The sequence below is a fragment of the Vicugna pacos genome, chromosome 8 (assembly GCF_048564905.1).
Source record: "Vicugna pacos chromosome 8, VicPac4, whole genome shotgun sequence".
NCBI lineage: Eukaryota > Metazoa > Chordata > Mammalia > Artiodactyla > Camelidae > Vicugna > Vicugna pacos.
In genome coordinates, this window is record NC_132994.1 from 69626621 (window position 1) to 69649450 (window position 22830).

General features: G+C 40.6%; 1 protein-coding gene across 8 annotated transcripts in view; it reads left to right on the forward strand.

Annotated features, from left to right (window-relative positions):
- The window catches only part of ARID1B (AT-rich interaction domain 1B), a 380554-nt gene that overhangs the window by 24175 nt on the left and 333549 nt on the right, over nucleotides 1–22830 (forward strand). For all 8 annotated transcript variants that reach the window (XM_072966099.1, XM_072966096.1, XM_072966101.1 and 5 more), the window contains exon 2: nucleotides 21094–21288. In XM_072966099.1, the coding sequence (XP_072822200.1) occupies nucleotides 21094–21288 (195 nt within the window). The remainder of the gene's footprint in view (nucleotides 1–21093; nucleotides 21289–22830) is intronic.

Below are 22830 nucleotides of genomic sequence, written 5' to 3' on the forward strand. Positions count from 1 at the left end.
TTTCTGGGTTATGGTTGTGGCCTCTTGGATTTGAATCTTATGGCACATACAGCATAAACACTTGGCTTTCTCCTGCCTCTTGCTGGGCAGTGTGCTTTGTGAGGAAGGGAGGAGATAGGATAATGTAGCAAGTAAGCCATTCAGTTTGAGCTCTGCTACTTACTATGTGTAAATGATGATTAAGTACCTAGGTTCTGGGTTGTTCTGAGGATTAAATGAGGTAGTATATGTAGAGTGTATGGAAAGTGTTTTTGTACGTGGGTTGTTACCACCACTGCCATTACTGCGGAAGCAGGGCTACGCTTTATCCAAGGGGCAGGTGTCGGTTTGTCTGTAGGAATACTCTGCTCTTAGAGCTCTTCCCAGAAAACTTTCTCTATCCAAAAGTCACCTTTGTTTTTATTTTCTTTATTTAAGTAGGAAAAAGAGTTACATTTTGCAACTTTGAAACCTTGTGATGAGACTGTTTTCCAGTTAGAAGGTTCACCCCTCATTTATATAATGACTACTTTGCCTCTATCACATTCACTAAATTAGGTTTGATGCTGTCCCCCCAAATCTTAACCATAAACCTCCTGTGTCTTTATCAGTAAAATGGGGATGATGTGAACTGCTGTGAGGATAAACTGTCTAGTTCCTCAGTAGATGATAAACTCGTGTACAGCATATCTAAGTAAACCTTTAAAGCATTTTAAAAACACAGTCTGTAGTCTTCAAAAAGTGCTTTTAGTTTCTGGAGTCTGGACCCTGTGCCTTATATGCCACTCAGTTGAAGAACAGCTTCTGTCTTTGGCTGTCATAGTTTCACCAGAGCTGGCTTAGAGATGTTCCTCCTCTCCATGTGTCTGCCCTTTCTTCTAAAAACACATTTCCCATAAAAAAATACATTTCACGTGCTTTTCTGTATCATACTCTCAACCAAAGTTTAAATGTGGATTGCTTGATTTTACTTAGTAATAATAACTTTGCATTGACACAACATTGTAAAATGATTATAAATCAATAAAAAATGTTAAAAAAAATAATAACTTTGCAGATCATTTACTTATTTCCTAAGTGCTTTTCTTACCTAGATCTCACCATAATCTTGGGAGCTTTGGTTAATATCCGTTTTTTGTAATGCAGAAGCAGAAGCTCAATGGCTTGGTTAAGGACACATCTTGGATCTCAACTAGATTTTGTGCCCCAAATCTGAGCTTTGGCACTGTGCACCAGCTCTGTGGTGTGTACAGTGACTCTTCAACGTGCGCACTCAGCATTTAGATCAGGGGCGGGTGAACTTTTCCTATGAAGGGCCAGGTAGTAGCTATTTTCTTTATGGGCATGATCTTTGTTTTTCTGCTGATGTAACAGTAAAGTAGCCACAGGCAGTCTGTGAATTAAGGGGGAGAGTGTGTGCCCATAACACTATGACACTGACATTTGAATTTCATATAATTTTACATGTTGTGAAATACACTTCTTTTGATTTTTTTCCCCAACTGTTTAAAAATGTAAGAAGTATTCTTAGCACACTGGTCTTAAAAAAAACAGGTGGTAGACCAGATTTGGCCCGTGGGCCGTAGTTTGCCAACCTCTGGTTTAGATCATACTATGGACGGGATGCACTTTTCCATTTCAGCCTCCATCCCGATCTTTCACCTTCCCCCTAGTTAGCCATCTTCATTCACACAGCCCATATTCTCTGGGATTTTGGCTCAAGGAACAGCACTTAGGTGGCATGGAGCTGGGAAGATACTCAGTCTTAGATGAGACTGAGGTCCAGAGGGAGTAAAGGGATCACCGAGGGTTGGGAATCCCATTAGCAGTAGAACTTGCACATGTTAAGCCAGGGTTTTATTTTTCTATACAATGGCTTATTTTGTTTTTTACTGGCTGTGATTTAATTGTTTCTTTGTATTCTAGGCTCTCTGTCTATTCCCTAAGTTTTCCCCTAAAGTTTTGAGTTTTATTCTGAAGAATTTTTTAAATTACAGAAGCGTAGTACATGAATATATTCTTATGTAAAAGATACTGGCAACAACATGTACATTGAATATTTAAATTTCCTTTTATTGATTCCACTTCCCAAAAATATATACTCTTAAGTTAAATTTTTTCTCATCTTTTTTTCTTCAGAAATACTGCGTATGAACATATATAGTTATATAAACATAAACATTCATGATCATACTGTGCATAGTTTTGGACTGGCCTTTTGCTTCCCTGAAGCCTCTTTTGGACACATCACAGTGGTCTTGCTTTTTTCCTTCGAGTAAGAGTGTGTGTGTGTGTGTGTGTGTGTGTGTGTGTGTGTGTGTGTGGAGAGGTTCCCTTATTAATGTCTAAACAGTCACTGAAAAAACACAGTATCGTTTCTGCCGTGGGCTGCTGAATCATTTTGGAATGTCCTTGTCTTCTGAGGCAGTTAGCCAGGAGGATTTGCCTGGAGGGACCGCGAAGGGTCTTCAGGCACCAGCCCTGCATCACTTCTTTCCTGACCCCCTCTGATGCTGTCCCAGGCCGCCTGTGCCGCTCGCTGCGTGCTGTCCACGACAAAGTTTCTTACAAGGCGTGTGTTATAAAAATGCAGCTTCTTCATCGCTAAGGTGTGGTATCTTTCGTGCTTAACCCTGTTGTATTCCAAAGCTGAAGCACAGGGAGACATTTCAAAGTAAGTGAATTCAGTAATTGAAATTTCAGAAGTAATTGAGAGAAGATGAGAGCATTTCCTATTTGGAAGGCATCAACTGGATTTTTTTCCTTAAGTTATTTTCATTGTATCTAGTTAGCTTCAGAAGTAACAGTGAGGAGAGCAGAAAGGAGAATGTGGAGTGTGTACCGTGGGTGTTGGAATACCTTGAAGTTCTCATTCCTTCTCAGGTCTGGTGCTAAATAGATGTCTTAGTCAGGTGTAGGCCATAACTGTAATTAAAACCTCTAGAGAAAAGGGAGCCTTCATTGTGTTCTTGGCAGTCTATCACATGGTGTGCGTGTGGGTCCTGGCCAAAACCTACTGTGACCCAGAGCAGCCCCAGTGCTGAAGTATTTGTAATTGTCTTAGAGTCTCCATACCCCAGATTGCCTTGCATTCATACTTTTTCCTCTTTCATTCTCTTTCATACCTGAATGTTTTTCAGTTCAGCTGAAATAAAAAATCTTACAAGCACACTAAATCTCCATAGTTAATGAGAATTGACAGTAAAAACATCTGTACTGTTAATAAGGATTTATTAATTAGGTGTGCAAATTATTTGTTGATCTGGTTTTAAAATATAAATGAATATCCTCTTTTCTCTTGTTTTTGCTTGATGAAAGAAAAGGAACTTAAAATAAACATTTAGAGTTACTAAAATCTCAGATTAAAAAGCAGTGTTAAGGATTTTAATTTCATTGGACTTTGGGGAGAATATTTTAAAGTTTGTACATAGGAGTTTGTTTTATCTGTGTGACTAATTAAAGTTAATTAGAGCCACATGGCTGAGCAAATCTCTCGAAATACTATTTTTTGGAGATTTTTATTCACTGTGTCTGATTTACTCAGTTGATTTGCTGTCATTCTTTTAAAAGTAAAATACCAATAACCTAATGTAAAAAAGCCGTCTTGTTTTTGGACTCCTTTACATTGCTTCTTCTGTGCACCAAGCGGGCTCGTAAAGGCTCAGTGTGTTTTGGCTCTGGACTGCTGAACGGCGTCATGTCATGATTGCCCTCCTGACTGTAGAAAAATCGGCAAGAGGTCCACAGTGAGTCTTTTGGTCTTTGCTTCATAAGCTTTGTGAAAGAAGCAGTCGTTTTGTACACAAGATATTATAATGGAGTGTTGACACTCTACTGACCCAGAAACCTGTGTATAAATTCAGCTGCCTTTCTTTTTAAAAAGAAATTTTACAGTTGTAAAATTGTAGCCCTATTTTAATTTTGAAATCTAGATGAAACGTGATTCCCGGAGTGCTCTTTCACTGTTGCAGTATAATCTTTTCATATGATACCTGATTTAGTTGGAAACAAATTAGTAACTATGCATGCTTAAAGGAAGCAATTTAATAAACAGGATTTGAGAGAAACCTAATCAGAATTGTAAAGTGATACTAGCGAATCAATTGCATCATACAGAATGACTAGGTTAGATGTAGTTTTTAGATAAGTGTGGACAAATCTGAGGCTTCTGTACGATCATTGTCAAGAACATTTAAAAATTTGCCTGTCTCACTTACAAAAGGGGCGGGGAGGGGAGCTCCCTTTTCCCTTAAGTTTGTCAGTTTATTCAAAAATGGTTCAGAAATAACCATTTCAAATTACTTGGGCTGAGGCCAACCAGACAATAAATCTGGCTACAGCTGTGACATGGTCTCTCAAATTAGGTTCAGCATGCTGGGCAAGGCCTGCTGTTTGGAGGTGGGCAGGGTGTTTTATGTGGTCAGGTAGCAGGAAAAAGGTAGAGATGCAGCCCTAAACTGGAGGGTGTAAGCAGTCATCTGGGAAACCTGTACGACAAAGACCAGGAATAGGATTCAGGAGTAAGGTGAAGACTGGCAGGTGATGCAGGCTCTAACTCAGAGACCTGTGGCTGCCCTGACGTATGAAGGGTAGGGAATGAGAAGAAAACAGCTCCTGTTTTAAATCACTTATATCCCTTCTCAGCATAAATGTATACACTGTCAGTGGTTGCCATTCGTTTTAACTGCTTATGTTCAATTCATAATTTTATACACAGTTTCCTCCACTGGTATCACTGCTAGTACTTCAGTTTTTTGAATTAGACTTTAGGTTGACCTTTCAAGCATATTTTAATTGTCTTACTTTTTCATTCTACAGACATACTGTGGTAGGTTCTGGGTATAAAAATTTAACACTCTCTTGCAAAATATTCTATTTTATAGATGAGGAAGGACACTGAGGCCTAGAGAGGTGAGTTCTCTGGCTGGTGAACTAGAACTGGATTCCTGCCCCTTTTCTGTCTCTCACAGTATGAGGAGTGTTTCCCTTTGTTTTTGTAAATGATCTTGTTTAACTTGGCCTCTGCTGTTGGGGAGACAAGTAAACAGAAAATTACAACTAAACCTTCTAAATATTATAACAGAGGTTTCCTCAAAGGTCTCTTAGATTACAGAAGAGACAGTTTTTATTCTGTCTGATGATTTCAAGAGGAACTTGAAAGGGAAGGGGATCCTTGAGTCCAGGTTTGAAAGATGAGTAAGAGTTCCCAGAAATGGGAAAAGTCAAGAGCCCCCAATAGCTTTCGGAACTACATGTTTTAGGGCTTCTGGTCAGTGAAAATACAGAGCACCAACACCAATATTTTGAGCAGAGCAGGTCTTGCCTGACAGGTTAGTAGCAGTCTGCTTGCACATGGAAGTGGGAGGCGCTCAGTAGAAAGCATTCTTTTTACTGAGTTGTGGCTTAGTTTTCTTTTGCTGCATAATAAATTGAGTGGCTTAAAACAGCACACATTTAGTATCTCAGAGTTTCTGTGGGTAGGGAGCTTAGGCACCAGTTAGCTGTATCCTCTGTTCAGGATCTCAGCGGCTGCAGTCAAGGAGCCACTGGGCTGCATTCTCGCTTGGAGGTGGTGGGGAAAGCTCCCGCGGACTCGGACTGTTGGCAGGATTCACTTCCTTGTGGCTAGGGAGTTCATGGAAGCGTGCTTCTCAGTGCTGCTGCCAGGAGTCTCACTTCTGGGGAGGCCTGGACCTTTTTCTAAAGGGCTCACAAGATCATGTCAGGCCCATCAGGATATTCTCAGTTTTGATTCACTCAGCATCAACTGATTAGGGACTTTAATTACCTCTGCAAAAATCCCTTCACCTTTGCTATAATCTTTGGGTTAGATGCAGGTCACAGGTCTTGCCCTCACAAGACCTGAGGGGACTGCACAAAGATATGGATACTAGGGGGGCTGGAGTCCCGGGGCACCCTCTTAGAATTCAGGCTGTATGCTAAAAATCAATAGAAGTAGCAGTGGTTTGTTTTAGTCTGCTGTAATAAATATTGTAGACTGAATGGCTTAAACAACAGAAATTTATTTCTCATGATTCTGGAGTTCTGATTTCTAAGATCAAGATGCCAGCAAGATAGGTTCCATTCTGAGGTCTCTTCTCTTGGCTTGTACACCTCGCCATGTGCTCTCATGACCTCTCCTTTGTGTGTGGGTGGGGAGAGAGACAGAACACCCTGGTCTTTCGTCTTCTTTCATCTTTTCATCACCAGTTCTATCAGATAAGGACCTACCCTTATGACCTCATTTAACCTTTACTGCCTGCTTATTAGCCCCAGCTCCAAATACACTCACACTACGGGTTAGAGCTTCAACATCAGAATTTTGGGGGCCACAACTCAGGTTAAAAGAGTCTTTCTCGTATTCAGAGTTCTTTGCTATCACAAGCAACATTAATAGGAATAGCTTGGAGGGGAACCTAATGGCTGTTCAATAACAAAGAGCACCAGTCAGACCTGGGAAAATCCTGACTCTGTCATATTGTGGGGTGACCTTGGGCAAGTTTCCTAATCTAGGAGATGGTTTTCTTCAATTAAGAATGGTGGTTAGTAATAGTAACGACTTGGCAGGATTCTCATAGGATTGGTCATGTTGTTTGTAAAACACCTAACACAAGCTCAGCGCACAGTAGGCACTCACTAAATGGTGGCTCTTATTGTCATATTTGTGCCTTAATATTCCTGTATATCTTCTTTATCTTTTATTATCCATCTTAAATGATAAATTTCCCATGAATCCTTCCATTTCTTCCAACCAGAGGTTACTACCCTCAGTTGAACTCTCATAGGACTTTATTCTTCTCTGTCCTGTGGCATTTACAAGCTTATTTATACCTTGTATTATTTTTGTACAACTCCTATTTCCTCTGTTATAATGTACGTTTCTTACTGTCAGGGACCATCTTACACAACTGTCTTTTATGGGGCCTTACACATTAATGTTTGTTCAGTTTAAATAATGTTTAAATGACTGAATGGATATGGTCCCTGACTAACTTGTTGCTTCTTTTATTTAAATATTTGTTTCTTAAGCTTTTCTACCTTATACCTTTTTTTTTTGATAAACATAAATTTCATCATACCTCTTCCAGCACTCAGATATATCCTCGCATAAGACCAGATCCCTAATCGCCACCTCCCTTACAAAGATAAGAACAATTAAAATTATGTTTTTATCAGACTCTCCTTTTACATAGTGTGTCATGAAAATATTCCCGCCCTTTTCCCAATGGAAAATTATAATCCCGAACATACGCTTTCAGCTGCACCCTCCCACCAGCCCCATCCTTGTTTATACAGCATTCATCCATTTTCACCTCTGAGAATTACTGCTCTAAGCCGTTTCTGACATACTGCAGAATTCTGTCGTAGGTAGTACTGATGCTCGCGTTAAATGTTTAGGTGGCATCTCCTCTTTGCACATGTTTAAGGGAATTGTCTTCCCTCTTTTCGGTTCTTTTGTAATGAAAAATGTTAAATTGATACGCATTTCAATTTGCGAACCATGTTTTCCAAATTGTGTGCTGCGTAAGAAGTGATCCTAGGCACCTGTTATGCTTTCATAATGCCTTTCTTTCAAGGACCTAAAGCACTTTGTAGACATTTCCTTATCAACGCTTAGGGCATTCCTGTGAGCCAAGTGAGCATCGGAGACCATTGCTCTTATTCCGCAGGGGAGGGAGGTCAAGGAGGGGCCTGCCCTTCTGGATCCCCTGCCTCTCGCCTGGTGTGTGGGCTGGAAAAACTTTGCCTTTACAGTCTCCAACCATGAGTTTGTTATGTTAGCCTGCAATGAGGGAGGGGATACAGTGTCCCAATTAGCTCTCTTTACCAAGCCAGCAAACAAAACACCTTCGGTCACAGGATAATAGAGCAAATTTACGAGGTGATCTTCCTTTTTAAAGAAATCTGTGGCTGTACATCGGAATCAAAATTCAGTGTACTGAAAGGAAAGTAAATTACATCTGGTCTCCGGAGGAGGTCTCTTTTAAATTCAAAGTGACCCATTTAAAAGAGGGCTTATTTGAAATTGGATTGCATTGAATGGGGATTGTTTTAAATGAGTCCCCCTCTATACTATGGAAATTATTTTATGCCTTTGAAAACAACTTGGCGTCGTGTGGTCTACCCTGCTTTTATGAAATATTGAGGGTGTGGGAAATGGAGCTGTGAGCTGGGAAGGTACAAGATGTAGGGTGCCTTGTGGAGTTGGGTATCCTTTCTGAAAAGGCAATTTAATGATACAGATGCTCGCATGGGTCCATTTGAAAATATTACAGAGGTAATGTGGTCTCACTTTTAATGATACTGAGTAACTTAAAATTCCTTCTTTCCTCCCTTGTTCTGTATCCATCTTATCTTTTTGTCTTACATGGAAAGTACTTTTTAGCCCAATTTTTGTTAATTGTGATGATCAATCACCAATAGACTACAAAATATTGATAGTGAGCAATAAATATAAAGGTGTGTACCTAACAATACTAGATATGTAAATGTTTTTGAAAGGCAGAACAAATGCATGCTCATGTGTGATTTGCATATGCTTAAAATAGATGTATTTTGGTATTAGTCATAAACTCCTAAAATTTCTGCTCATACCCTTTTTTAATTAGAAGTATAAGAAAGACAGAGTATGGGAACTTGAAACGGTTAGCAGTGGATTAATCTGACAGTCCAATTTAGTGCTGCTCTTTATCTATCTGTATCAAGATGGATTTTGTAACATAGGTTAAAATTTAACTCTAGTGGTGAATCTGTGCTTTCACATTCTAGTTATTATTTTAATACAGCAAAAATCCTTCATGCCCTGAACTCTAGATTTGTATGATAATTAATTTAGCAGAAGGGTATTGATATAGAGTATAATTAGCATGAAACACTTTCAACTTTCTTTTAGGCTGAAGGGGGTAATGTAACTTCTTTGGTTTTTCTCTTTCATCCCTTTCTCCCCTCACCCATTTTTAAAATAGCGGTGCTTTTCATACTGTCAGAATTTCATGTTGTGACACCCTACTCAGAAGTTATGACAGCAGGGTAATGACAGCAACTGCCTCCTGAGAATCAATCAGGCAATTAATTTTGTAAATGAAATGCTGATTATACAAAGCTTCACATGAGAGGCCCAGTGATTAAAATCAATTTAACAAATTGTTTCAGGTGGGACTTGATTAATAATTTGCCATAAATGCTAAGGATATATGACCAGCATACCTTGTTGTTATCCTTACTATCCAGCTACCTATGAAAATATCTTCTTGTTCTTCTTACTGACCAACTGAATAAAAAAATTTACAGGTAAGCTAAGCACAGTTACCCTGTCACACTTCCTGCGGTGGCAGGCATGTCATGCTCTCACACATACTTACTCTCTGGTTGGTTGTCTACTTGGATAGACCTCGCCGGCAATGAAGATGGAATGCATTATTGTATTTTTACATCATCCTAGTTTGGTTTTTCCTGCATTCTATTTAAACAAAACAAAACAGAAAACTTACCCAGACAGGTTTGGGTCTGATCAAGTTAGACAGGTCTTTTTTCTGTGTAGGATGTTTTAGACTTTTCTTATGCTGCCATAGATTATGAATCTTAAAAGAGTGGTCTGTGCTTTATAGACATTTTCCATTCTTAACTACAGTAACAACTATAAGCGTAGTTTTGGGAATGATATTTTAAGAGTGTTAGGAATCGTGACATTATAGCATGGAAATGAAAAATGCCTATGTTTGGAGCATTATAATTTGAATCCAGGAGAAGTCGCACCTGGAAGGGGAGACACTGCTGGATGTCTTTCTCACATTCATATATCAAACATTTATCAAGTGCTGGTTACAAGCTAGACTTGGATCCAGTTTCATAGTTTTTATTACTTGTAAATGACACATGTAGTGGGGCAGTCCAGTATTATTTAGAAGAGGGTGGATGGCTTGGAGAGGTAAGGGTTAAGATGCACTTGAATTTTTTTCCTTTTTAAAATTTTTTATTAGTGAATAATAGGAACAATAATTGTCTGTTGTGTCTGAGAGGTTGGGGCCGTAAGAAGGATTTGGATGAGAAAGACACCATTTCTGCTCTTAGGAGCTCACTGATGAGGGAGCAAAGCACTGCGATTGGTTGTGATAAATGTTAAATATCTGTCAAATGACAGAGTCTCAATATATGGTGGGAGCCCTGGGAAGGCAGAATACTTTCTCTTGTGGTACTTTGTGGAGTAGCAAGAGTTTCTTTGGTTTACAGGTGGCCAAAGGTATATGGGGTGCAAGAGCATTCTAGAAGTGGGGTGTTCCTTAGTGCAGCTGCACGGAGCTGTGCAAGAGGGCTGTCCAAGGTCCCTGTGGGTGAAGACTTGACAGGTGGCAGGTATGTCACCTTAAGGTGAGCCTTGATTGTTTGGATGTTGAACTTCTACGTTTTGAATTCTTTGGACCCCTTTGTAGACCTCTCCCTGCCTTTTGACCTTCAGGGTAATTTATTGATAGGATTTCTGATAAAAGAATGAGGCAGAAAGCATTTGCAGCAACATGGATGGACTTGGAGATCGTCATTCTAAGTGAAGTAAGCCAGAAAGAGAAAGAGAAAGAAAAATACCGTATGATCTCACTGATACGTGGACTCTAAAAAAATGACACAAATGAAATTATTTACAAAACAGAAGCAGATTTGCAGACATAGAAAACAAACTTATGGTTACCAGGGTTGGGGTAAAGGAGGTGGGGTAAATTGGGAGTTCAAGATTTACAGAAACTAACTACTATATATAAAATGGACAAACAACATTTCTACTGTATAGCACAGGGAACTATATTCCGTCTCTTGCAGTAACTTATAGTGAAAAAGAATTATGAAAAGGAATATATGTTTGTTTATATATGAACATATAGAACATTATGCTGTATACCAGAAATTGACACAACATTGTAAACTGACTCTATTTCAATTAAAAAAAGAAGAAATGAAAAAAAAAAATAAAAGGGAGTTGTTTCCTAAAGAAAAAGAATGAGGCAGAAAGGAGAAATATCCCTAATGGTCTGCATTCCTGTTGATACCTTACCATGACAGTTGAAAGTTCTGGCAGGGAGGTGGATGACTCGAATTACAGAAGGCTGGGATGGGAAGAGACTGTAAGGGTTCATCTCTCAGTTGTTGCTTTCCGTGTGGGGTGTTGTGAGGCTCAGAAGAGTGATACTGTTCAGTAGTAATAATCTCACATTTAATTGAGCACTTACTGTTTGCCAGGCGCTGGTCTGAGGGTTTTGTATCTACTGTTATTTAATCCTTGTAACAATGCTGCGAGGTATGTACTATTATTATCCTAACTTTTCGGAGAAGGAAGCTGAAGTTCAGAGAATTCACGTGATCTGCCTAAGATCACACAGAATGTCGTGAGCCGGGTGTAGGCAAGCTGGCCTTCACTTCAGAGTCTGTGTACTTCACCTCACTCTGCTGCGCCCTAAGGTTGGGTAGTTGGAAAGTTAGGCTCCATCTGCACAGCAAGCAAATAAACTGTTAACTAGTTGGCAGTCTCTGTACCCTTTGTTTCCTCCAACTGAAGCCTTCGTCAGCCACAGTTTTGGAATAATTCAGGTTTTTATTTGTGAAAAATGACTTGAAAATCCCAGATACATTTAATTTGTAAAAAATAATTTGAACATCCCAGGTATGCTTTCATTTGGGTAGTTGTTTTCCTTATTTTAAACCTGAGAACTCGCTGGCGGCTGCCCCCCTGCCCTTCCGCCCTCGGGGGCGCTGCTTGCTAGTGGAGCTGGTCTGTGTGCACCCTTTGTAGGGAAGAGATCTTTAAGTGCTTGGTTGCGACCTCAGCATAGTAGGACCTCATAGTAAGAAAGCTCAGGGAGCAGAAGCCTCATTACGTCTTGAGGGTTGAGGGTGATAACCTGAAAAGGTGATTTGTGGGAAAGGGTCTCTACCAGAGCAGGATTTTAACCTGGAAGATCTTTTTTAAAAATAAATAAATAAAAATTTTTGTGAAATGTAAGCTTCCTAAGAATTTTTAGAAAAATGTATTTAAAAATATGTATTCAGTACCTGTTTTGCCAACTTGAGTACCTTAGGGAAAGTGCACCCCAGCTTATCAGGCACACTCCTTTCTTCCCTCCGTGCTCCCTCTCCCAGGAGTTCTCCAAGTTTCCTTGCCTGTCGTCCTCCCGCGCCCCCGCCCCTCAGCCTGCTGGGGCCCCTCCAGCGCTGCGCGGTCACTGGTGGCCCTTGGTTTGGAGCCGGTGCACACTTGCAGATGTGAGGGGTAGTGATTATTTTGCTTTTCAGTTATCCTTGTCTTTCTTTTTTACCCCTCCCCCTTTTATATTGAAATAATTTCAAATTTATAGGAAAGTTATGAGAATTATACAGAGAAATCCCATATGCTTTTACTCTGATACATCAATTTTTAATATTTTGCTACATTTACTTTATCTGCCCGCCTCCCTATCTACACTATATTTTCCCAGAATCTTTTGAGAGTAGGTTGCATACATCCTGCGTCTTTACTCCTTAATAGGTTTGAGCCCCAGAGTCCTGGTGTATTTCCTGGGAACAAGGTTATTCTTTTATAGCGCAGTGCAGTTATCCCTGTCAGGATGTTTACCTTTGATGCAGTACTTGAACCTGCCCTTATTTTGTCTACTGTCTTAATGGCATCTGTATAGTAACCTTCTTTGCTTCAGTGTAGTGCCCTGACCAGAGCCTGTGTGTTGCTTTTAGCTGCCTTGTCTTTTTCAGTCTGTAATATTTGACTATATATGTCATGTTAATTTTTTCCTTTGAACAATCATATTACAATAAGAGTCAATATATGCTTTCACTTTCACTTAATTATGGCTCTGATAAAGTAGATCTTCAACGGGGCCAGATCTCTGAGAAGCCTGTTTATATCAGGGGGCTGTAGTCTGTGTATCAGCAAAGCAGGCACTCTTTGTCCACAGACAGGTAAGTCAGTTGCTATCAGTCATTTATTTTTTTTAATGGCATTTTCTTTAATACAAGTTTAAAGTTGTTAATTAAAAAAATTAATCAAATACTTTGAAAGAGGCATGGAGCTTACTGGAGAAATCAGTAACTTTTCTATTTGTCTTTAGGTACTGCTCTGATGTGTCTGTAGAATTGTGTATCCATGCAAACAATACACCAGACACCTTTAGAATAATTGTCTTTTTGAAGGAGATATTATCTGCACTTGAAAGATGGGAAAATGGAGGCATGGAGCACTGGAATAATTTACACAACGTATTTCATGGCTAGTCAGAAACACGAGGAGGGGGATATGAATCCAGGTCTATCCAATGTCAAACTTTATGTGTTTCCATTGTACTAGAGATAGCAAATTGGTTTCTACTTGTTTGCAAAATCTGATAACTGTTAGTGGCTGCCTGCCACTCCACAGGGTGAGATTCTGAGGCTTAGTGAACTTCAGGAAAATGAATGCTGTGTCTGATTAGCAGTGCCTGCCTTTTGCACATTAATGGGGGGATGGAGGGCATCCATGCCTCATAGTGATTATTCTGGAGTTATACCTCCATATAATAATGATGATAATAAAATCTATCACTATTAAAAGCCTGTTATATACCAAGAGCTTGGCTGTATTGTCACCAATTCTGTGACAGCTCTATAGTGATACTGCTAGTGTTCCTGGTATATAGATGAGTTAGTTGAGATGTGGGGAAGTTAAGTGGTGACTTTGTTCAGCATTACTTAGTTTTAAAAGTGGTAGGGGTTGAAATTTGACATAATCTCAGAAAAGCTTCCTTTTTTGATTTAAATCTGTATATGGGAAATAGACCATCTTATTTCCCTTTTAAATAAGAGCCTGTGAATAGGTTGTCAGTAGTGGTACATGAATATCAACAAAATTGTGTACTTAGAGATGTAAATTTTAGAAATTAAAACCATGGTAATAGTTTTATAGTTGTTTTAGATGATGAAAATAACAAATCTGAGGGAAAATAGACATTCCATTACTATTTTGATATTCCTTTTAGATATCATTTACTCTTGAAATAAAAAAAATATAAACTTCAGCTTGTTTGTAAAATTATTGTTTGCTACATTAAATTTGAGAGTATAGTTCAGTCAGACAGTAATTTGCTCGTTGAATTGACTTACAAGTTGTTGAGCTTGGGGATTAGGCAAATAATAGGTTTTGCCCATTTATAAAAATCAGGCGAAAACCGGAGAACCAAAACAATCTAAATTTCTGGACTTACTGTCTGGTACCAAGATGATAGCTGTAAATGGGTTTAATATTTGCTTTCTTCACTTCCCTGTTCCTTTTCCTGTGGGACAGTCTAGTTGGGGACATTTGTCAAGTAGTCACACAAATATTCTTTGACGAGTGCTGTGAAGGAGAAGCACAGTGAATTTTGAGAGGATCCTGCCCCAGTCCGGTGTTTGGGGAGGGCTTCTCTGTGGACAAGGCTGTAGCACTGAGTTCTGTGCGAGAGCTCCTTCGTGGAGGGCAGAGCTCCTTCGGGGAGGGCACACTGTAGCTGAAGGCCCAGGGGTGGGATGGGACGTGGTTTTTTGACAGCCCCAAAGAGGCCGGTGTGGTTGGATGGGGAGATTTCTTCTTGACCACAATGATGGGTCCAGCTCACCGGACTTGGTGAGGGGTTGGCCATGGTGGGGAGGAGAGAGGAGTCTGGAGGCGTCCTGGACTCTGACTTGTACATCAGGGTAGGGATGTCTTCCACTGAGATCAGAACCAGGAGGAGAGGATCCTAGGCACCCAGGCAGGAATGTTGGGTGGCAGTTGGGTATAGGGCTCTGGGGCTGAGAGAAACCAACCCAGGGTGATGAATTGGGGGGGGGGGAAGGGGACACAGACGAGAGGAGGTAATGGAAGCTGTGGCTTCGTGAACCTGTGAACGGGGAAGCTTTGTCTACAGTGATGCATACTTCTTTGCCTCTTGTACCTTTTGGGCATCGAGAGGCCTGCCATCTGATGGGGCCCTACTGTGAACCGGTGCTGTGGGGCTGAGGAAGCCACTGCTTTTCCTGTTCAGCAAATGTTAATCATGTCAGGCATTGTATTAAGTGCCGAGTATGCACAGATGTGTAAGACAAAATTTCCACCTTTAATTAACAGTATGCTGGGAAGACAAGAAAATAAATAGATTAAATTATTGAGTGATTTTTTTTTGTTTTTCACTCTGACTTCAATTTGCTAATTTGTTACGAGGAAGAGAAAAAAGATTTAGGAAACTCTTACCACGTGATAAATCCTGTGGCACCTCATTTAATCCTTCTGCAGCACCAGAGGCGAACACAACTGTGTACTCTGTTAATTTTACGTAGCTAATGAGTAGTGTAGACAGAGTTTACACCCAGGTTTGTCTGTCTAAACCCCCTGCCTTTACCTTGTACTTTTTAATCTCAAATTTTTACTATTTTTCTAAACTTTGGACTATTTGTTTTACGTATTGTAAAAGATGGAGGCATTTGAATTGGGTAAGAGGTTGTCATCCAAAGGCAGATACGGACTTGTGCTTGCATAACGAGTGTAGAGAGTGATTTGGAAGAGTGTGACAGCTGAGTGGAAAGGATTTTCCTAAGGTTTCTAATGAAGACCTTCCTCCAAGAATGCTGGTGCCTGGATTTATGCCAGTCTTTATGAATGGCACTAGCAGTTAGCCAGGCCTCTGTCCTCTCCCTTGACCTCTTCAATATTTTTATCAGTGCCTTGGAGGAAGTGAAGGCATGAAGGAAATGACATGCTGACTTAATTGGTGGTTGACATCAATAGAAAATGCAGTTAATATGTTAGATATTTTAGAATAGTGACCAGAGACAAACAAAATGAGAGTAAGCAGAGATAAAGAAAAACTTCTGCCACTAGAGTCTGTTAACCAACTGTGTAATAGGAGACGGGGGAGGTGGGCTGACAATCTTGGTATTTTCTGGCTTGAAGAGGAATATGCACTATTTATGAGGGAAGAGTCTTCTGTGCCCCTCTCCTGCTTTTGACTTAAAGCAATTTTAATGCCATTAAGAGAAGAACTTGAGTACTGGTGTTGCATCATGTATTATCTTTGACTTGACATGCATCTTCTGCCTGTGTGTACAGAATTGATGCAGAAATTGGCTAGTGAGTTTTACTTTTTATTTTTCGAAAACACTTCACTCTATGTGACCAGTCCTCATTCCCAGGCTGTTACTGAGTCCCCATGATCATCTAAGCTATTCGTGCTGTATGCTAAGTGGGACGTTAAAAGCGCAAAGTGTGGACATCACCATTTTAGTGTACTTGGGAGGTAAGAAATAACACATGAAAAATGAAAAAAACAGTGAGTTAAAGATTGATACAAGGCAACTCAGAAGTCGGTTACAAGCTGCATAGGAGAGATTCCAGCAGGTCCCACAGATAGTGTTACTGGGGTGTGGTGAAGGGGGATCTCTGTGGTCCTTGAACCCAGGCTTGAGGGAGCCTGGTTTTAGACCAGCAAAGAGGAGAGTGGAGCATCCTCCGGCTTGTTTGTGCTGCAAATGCGGGTGTGGGTGCAGGGATGGGAGGGCGAGGAGGAGGAACGCGGGACAGCTGTGTCCCATCCACCCCCACCCCACAGCAAGCCATAGTAATGTTGCAGGATGCCTGGGAAAAAACAGAGGCATTTTAGAGTTATATTTAGACATCATCACAGAAAAGTCAACATAGATTGCTTCATGATATGACAGTCACTACTTACAGGTCACGGTGGCTGGCCTTGATCATTATCAGCTGAGTTTTCACATAGCTGTAATTCATGCACATCACTCTGCAACGTCTGACTTTATTTCATATGTACTTTTCCATGTCCCTGTATGTTCCACTATGTTGATATTTTTGTGGTTCATTCTCATATTCTGTAATTGTTGAATTGTTGGGTTCTTTCAGTTTTCTTTGAACTATTAGTGGCTCTGAGATCATTTCAATTCCCACTAATTTGATTTTCATTGTAATCATGAGGTTGGTATTCTTTTTCGCATTTAGTGAGAGAGAAAACTAAATGTTTGTGTGTGTGAGATGCATAGCTTGTACCTACATGAGTTCATCTCTAAGTACATACATATTTAAAAGCCATTTTTAATAAGGAGGAGTTACATGAAAGTCTTACTGAGTAATAAAGTTAATTAGAAGCTGAGTAAACCTAGACTAGTTAATATTTTTTAAAAAATATTTTTTGAAGAGTGATTTATTTATTTATTAAGTTTTCTTGGGGGAGAGGAGTATGTTTATTTATTTATTTTTAGAGACAGTACTGGGGATTGAACCCTGGACCTTGTACATGCTAAGCATGTGTTCTGCCACTTAAGCTATGCCCTCCCCAGGACCTCTTTGAAAATGGGTTGTATACATTATGGGTTTCTTTCTTTAAGCACTTGTCTCAATTTATGGAATTAAGTTCAAACCACAGCAGTTGTGGAATGGTATCTAGAAAGAAAAAATGTGCTTGAAATGACATATTTAGAGAAATATTTGAGAACTATTCATAATGTGGATGATGTCTCTGATATAGACATTTTATGTGAGAAATGAAAATGGTGATATCCTGGAATCTATCAATAGAAGGTTAGACGGTAAAAACACGAAATTGTTTTGGGTTAGATGTGAATATGGAAAGTGACTTGGCCATTATGTTTTTTGGAAAAGTCTTAGATTCGATTTGGTTTTTGGTTTCTTTAAGGAGATAGTAGTAAAAAGCAGGGGTTGAGATCCTGCAGTTGTATATATTTAGTGTTAAAAATAGCAAGAGTACACAGCGGGATGAATCTGGATTGTGGATGAATATTTAATAATAGCCCATAAGGAGAGAAGGTTAAAATTAAATAATTTGCACTGTGAAAGTATCTGTTTTCCTATCTGAACTCTCACTGAAAGGCATTTGCTGCCTTTTTGAGAGGTAGAGATAATCTGTGTATTTCATGCTTTTGATTTTCAGAAATCTCAGGGTTAAGCTAACATTTTGACATGGGTGCAAATTAACTGAATTTTAAGTAGGACTGTGAGAGTTTATGGCAGTGATGAGACAGATACTACAAAACAATTTTAGTCACTGATAAGATGAATTTGCTGCACTGTTATCTATAGCATTAAAATATAGACATTGCAATCATTTTCCCGTTTAAAATTTCTACTTTAATTAAGCCAGTTTGGGTTGCGCGGTGTTTAAAGTGAAACGAGCAGACCTGCCCTGTGCCCTGGCCAGTTCAGACAGAATGTGAGGATAGGGCTGCCCCGGGGCCCCGTGTTGGAAATTTAGCCTGAAATCTGATTTACTCAGTCTCTCTGTGGGCCATTCATTCACTCTGCGGATTCTGGCATCACCAGCTCAGCCTTGATTTTCACACTTCCATAGAAAGTTTTATTTTTATCTTTCGAAAGCAAGTGTGGAAAATCATTACATTTTGCTTTTCTTAGGCATAAATTCGAATTTAAATCATTCCGGGAAAACTTAATTCTTAGTTTGTGATCATAGTTTCATGACATGAGGTTAACATGTATGTTCTGTGCTGAACTGTGAAGTTGGCACAGGTTGTGGAGCATCAGTATATTGTTTGAGCAGCTTCTGTCATTGAAAGTAAACATTTTTCTTGACTGGTGAAAGTAACACAATTAGTTCCATGAAATTGTGAAATTTGAGCAGAACTATTTGGCTGACACATATTTTCATTCAAGTCAGATCAGTTCCTGGCAAATTCCTGTGAATCCCTCAGGACTCCGCTCAGGTATTTCTCTAGGAGGGCTTTGTTAAAACTCAGGCCCACTGGGATGCTCCCTCCTCATAGGGCCCTGGTGTCCCTTTAGGATGTCTTCTGGGTTGCACTGTGATCTTTGTTCAGACTGTCTCCTTCTGTGACCTGTTTATTTCTTCAGGATAGCCACTGACACTTGTCCATTTTTTGCCTCCTGTTGCCCACACAGGGACAGTGCACACAGTAGGTACTTAGTAGATAATGTGATGAGTGGATTACTCAAGTCATTGAAATGAGCACCAGGGTACCCCTAAGAAGGAGGGAGGGTAGAGACCGGGAGCAGGGGCAGCCTGGGGGTGGGTGTACGGGGAGGGAGGACTGGTGGTTCTTGGAGCCTCCCCAGCTTGAGTTTGGGGTCTACACTCCTGGCTCCCCCTCACCTCCTGTTCATGCCTCAGCTCCTGGTCTTCCAGGAGCCGCCCTTAACTCTGCGATGAGAGGTGCCCTTGCCCAGCTCAGCAGTTACCTCCTGCTCATCAAGCGCAGGAGAGTGTTCGCCCTCACCTGTCAGACACCTGGGCTGCCGGGCATGCTCCCTTCTCCTCCGGTACATCACACCTTCTGCAGCCTCTGACTATAGTTTCTGGCCGTTCTTTTGGCCTTACTGTGGACTCCTTTCCCATTTTTCCTTAAATAGTTAGTCTCTAGAATTTTGTCTTCTACCCATTGTTCTCTTTTCATATATTCTTCCTGGATCAAGTGCTTGAGTTTACACACGTCAGATTGCTTACTTCATGCCAGGCACACTGTTTGTCTTGTGTCCTGGAGATAGAATGTGAATAGAACAAGAATCACTGCCCTCCAGGAGCGCTGTCCTGTATGCTGACTTCCCTATTTATGATGCTCCCCAAGCTGGAGACGCAATGGTGACTCTTCCTTCTGGATACATTCACCTGGATTTCTTATAGGAGCCTCCCATTTAGTGTGCAGAATAGTGAAGGCTCCCACCCGGGGGAGAGGGCTGAAATGCTCCTGCCCCTGCATGCTCTCTCTCCCCTGGTGTCCTACCATCTGGTAAGCTACCCTTGACTCCTGTCTTCTGTCACTCAGTTGGCCTCCCAAATCGTGCTGCGTTTCCATCCTTTTACTTAAACGTGGGCTCGCTTTCACCCACCACTGCTACCAGCCCAGGACTCAGCTCACCTGCCTGCTGCAGCAGCCCCCCCTGGCTCCAGGCAGCTGCAGAGACAGCGGCCCTTCCAAAAGGCAGATCTGACTATAGCTCTCTGTTAAACACCCAATGGTTTATCCCCAGGATACAATCTGAAGCCCTTAAAATGACATATAAGGCTCACCCATCTTCTGGCTTCTGCCTGCTTCAGCTGCTGCTTCTCTGCTTCATTTGGATGTAAACTGCTCATGTTACCATATACATGCCAGGCAGCTAGTCTCCCTTGAGCTTTTGCTTTATGCTGTTTCTTCTGCTTTGCGATACTCCGCGCCGTGCCCCTTCCTGCCTTGAACTTGGCTTCTCCCCATGTACCGTGCTAATCACCAAGCCTTCCTGAGAGTCCCCCTGTACTCAGTGAGAACATAGAGCCTGGCACACAGTAGGCGTGAATATACGGTTTTGGAAGGAAGGAAGGAAGGATCCTTTGTTGCACTGCCGCGAGGGACTGCCCCCACCACCGCTTTGCTCCTTTGAAGCGCCCGGGGCGTGAAAGCCCAGGCTGAGGCACCGGTTCGAACCCTCCTGAATGGCCTCAGCCCCGAGGCCCATGGGCTGACTCACCATGCCAAAAATAAAACTCAGTGTGGTTTTGAACTGGTTATGTTTGGTAACTTGCTTCCTTACACAGGGAAGGTGGCTTGTGACTCACAGTCTGGGTGCTTATTCGTGCACACTAGTGATCTTTGAAAATTTTTACCCTAGACGTTCTGTATTATCTAAAATCTACTCTTTCACTTTCTAATGAGCACTCGGATGCATTAATGTTTGATCAGGACTTGCAGACTCAGTTCTAAAATAAAGTAGCTGTTCTAAGAATACTTTGAAGTCAGAAAGGGTTCCCAACCACTCGGTAAGTTAAAAGGAGCTGGGTGAGATTACCTATCATGCCCCTTTCCCATTTGCAGAGTAGAATTTTAGATGCAAATGTTTCCTCTCTGCTTAGATGCAAAATCTTTCCTTGTATTGTTTGCTCCGGATCCCTCTTAATTTTAAAACATTGCTAAAAGTAACAAAACTAAATGTCTTGTATCCACCTAGGTTTTTAAATTAATGCTCTTCTGGGTTTTATTTGATAGATAATTGTTTTCAATATTTTCAAAAGTAAAGGTACTTGTGTTTTTAATGTATTTATTAGCGTAACAAACTTACTGCCTTTGTAATAATGACTTAATAAGTCTACTTCTTCCTTAATTTCTCCACAGGGCAGCCCAATGGATCCCATGGTGATGAAGAGACCTCAGCTGTATGGGATGGGCAGCAACCCTCATTCTCAGCCACAGCAGAGCAGCCCTTACCCGGGAGGCTCCTACGGCCCCCCAGGCCCACAGCGGTACCCCATCGGCATTCAGGGTCGGACCCCAGGGGCCATGGGAGGAATGCAGTACCCACAGCAGCAGGTTTGTGCTGGTTTCACTCCGCTCTCCCCCATAATTGGTTGTAGTTCTGCTTTATCTTTTACTGTCCACTGAAGGTGAGTTTTGAGAGCATTAGGAGGCATTTCACTGATTTTCTGCTTTTAATTTTCATAGTTTCTTGAAATAATCACAGGTAAAAATTTTTTTCCCCTTTCTCTTTTTAAGAAGAAAAAGTGAGCTTCTTAGCACAAAGGGGACAAAAATCCTGTTTGGTAGAACGCCTGTTATAAGCTATATTTGAAAGATGGGCCGTGTCATCATTTTGCAGCAAGTTATATAGATCTAAGTCCCAAAGTGAACTAGACTTTCTAATATTTCTGATGTCAGTGTCCGTTTTTGAGCTATGAATAAACTTCTTAAGGTGAAGTTTTAAGTTACTTAAAGATCTTTCTCATAAAGATGGCATCAACTTAAATTTTTTTTGTCTCCCAGAAAGTTAATTTTTGCTTTTGTTTCTTGACATATTATTTCTTCTGTACCTTTTGAAAAAGATTTCTGTAGTTCATGTAAGAGAATATGATGTGTATCAGTTTTCTTAGGTTTTGATGGTTTTGTGTTTTTACTTAAAACAAACAAAAAAGACTTTTCTTGCTGTTAAAAAAGATCCGGTGCTTTTCCTCGTTTTTGTCTAGAATCAAGTAGTTGTAGTTACCCTAAAAGACTCTCTACGTCTAGCAATAGTAAGCCTAGAGTCTCTTCGGTACTGGAGAGTATATCCTTGTTATGTTGGCCTTGGAAAAGAGTAAATTAGATTCAGACTTGTTAGAGTATTTAGTTACTAGGAACAGCAGAAGGGCTTCTGTGTAAATTCCCACTCCATGCTTTAACCCGGCGGTGCATCGGGTGATGCCCTGGGTGCTGTCCAGATTGGTCATTCCATAGTGTTGCCAGTAACCCATTCCAGAGTCTTCCAGTGCTTCCTCAGGAAGTTCTTCCCTACGTTTGACCAAAAATCATTTGTGGGGAAAAAAATTGGGTAGAACGCTTGTTCTCTCTAAAGTGGGTGTGGAGAGTGATACATCCCACTTCATATGCTCCACTGCTGTCGTAAAAGTTCATGAATAAGTTGCATCTGAGCCTTTTCTTTCTAGAGACTGAAAATTGTCTTTCCTCTTTATCTTAGTTAGTTCATCCTTTGGTGATGTTTTTATTTCAAGGGGGTTGTGAGGAAAGATGAAAGGAACTCAGCTTTTGACTCCCAGCTTTTTGTTCCTTAAATGGCCTTCGTTATTGTCGCAAGTTCTCACTCTTTGTTTATTAAAGATTGGCCACTCAGAATTCTAGCAGCCATAGTACTGCTCATAATTTTATTCAGTATTACTCCTTTCTTCCAGTAATATTTTGCTGCCTAGAGTAAAAATCTTTAGTTGAGGCTGCTAATTATGAGACAAAGATAATTTGTAAATGATTGAAAAGTAAGGTTAAAGTTGTGATTTTTTTTTCCTCTCTCTTTCTCGCTCTTTTTTTTTTAGTTTGAAAGCTAATTTTCCCTTAGTTGAGGGAAAGAAGGCTGAGGCAGCTACA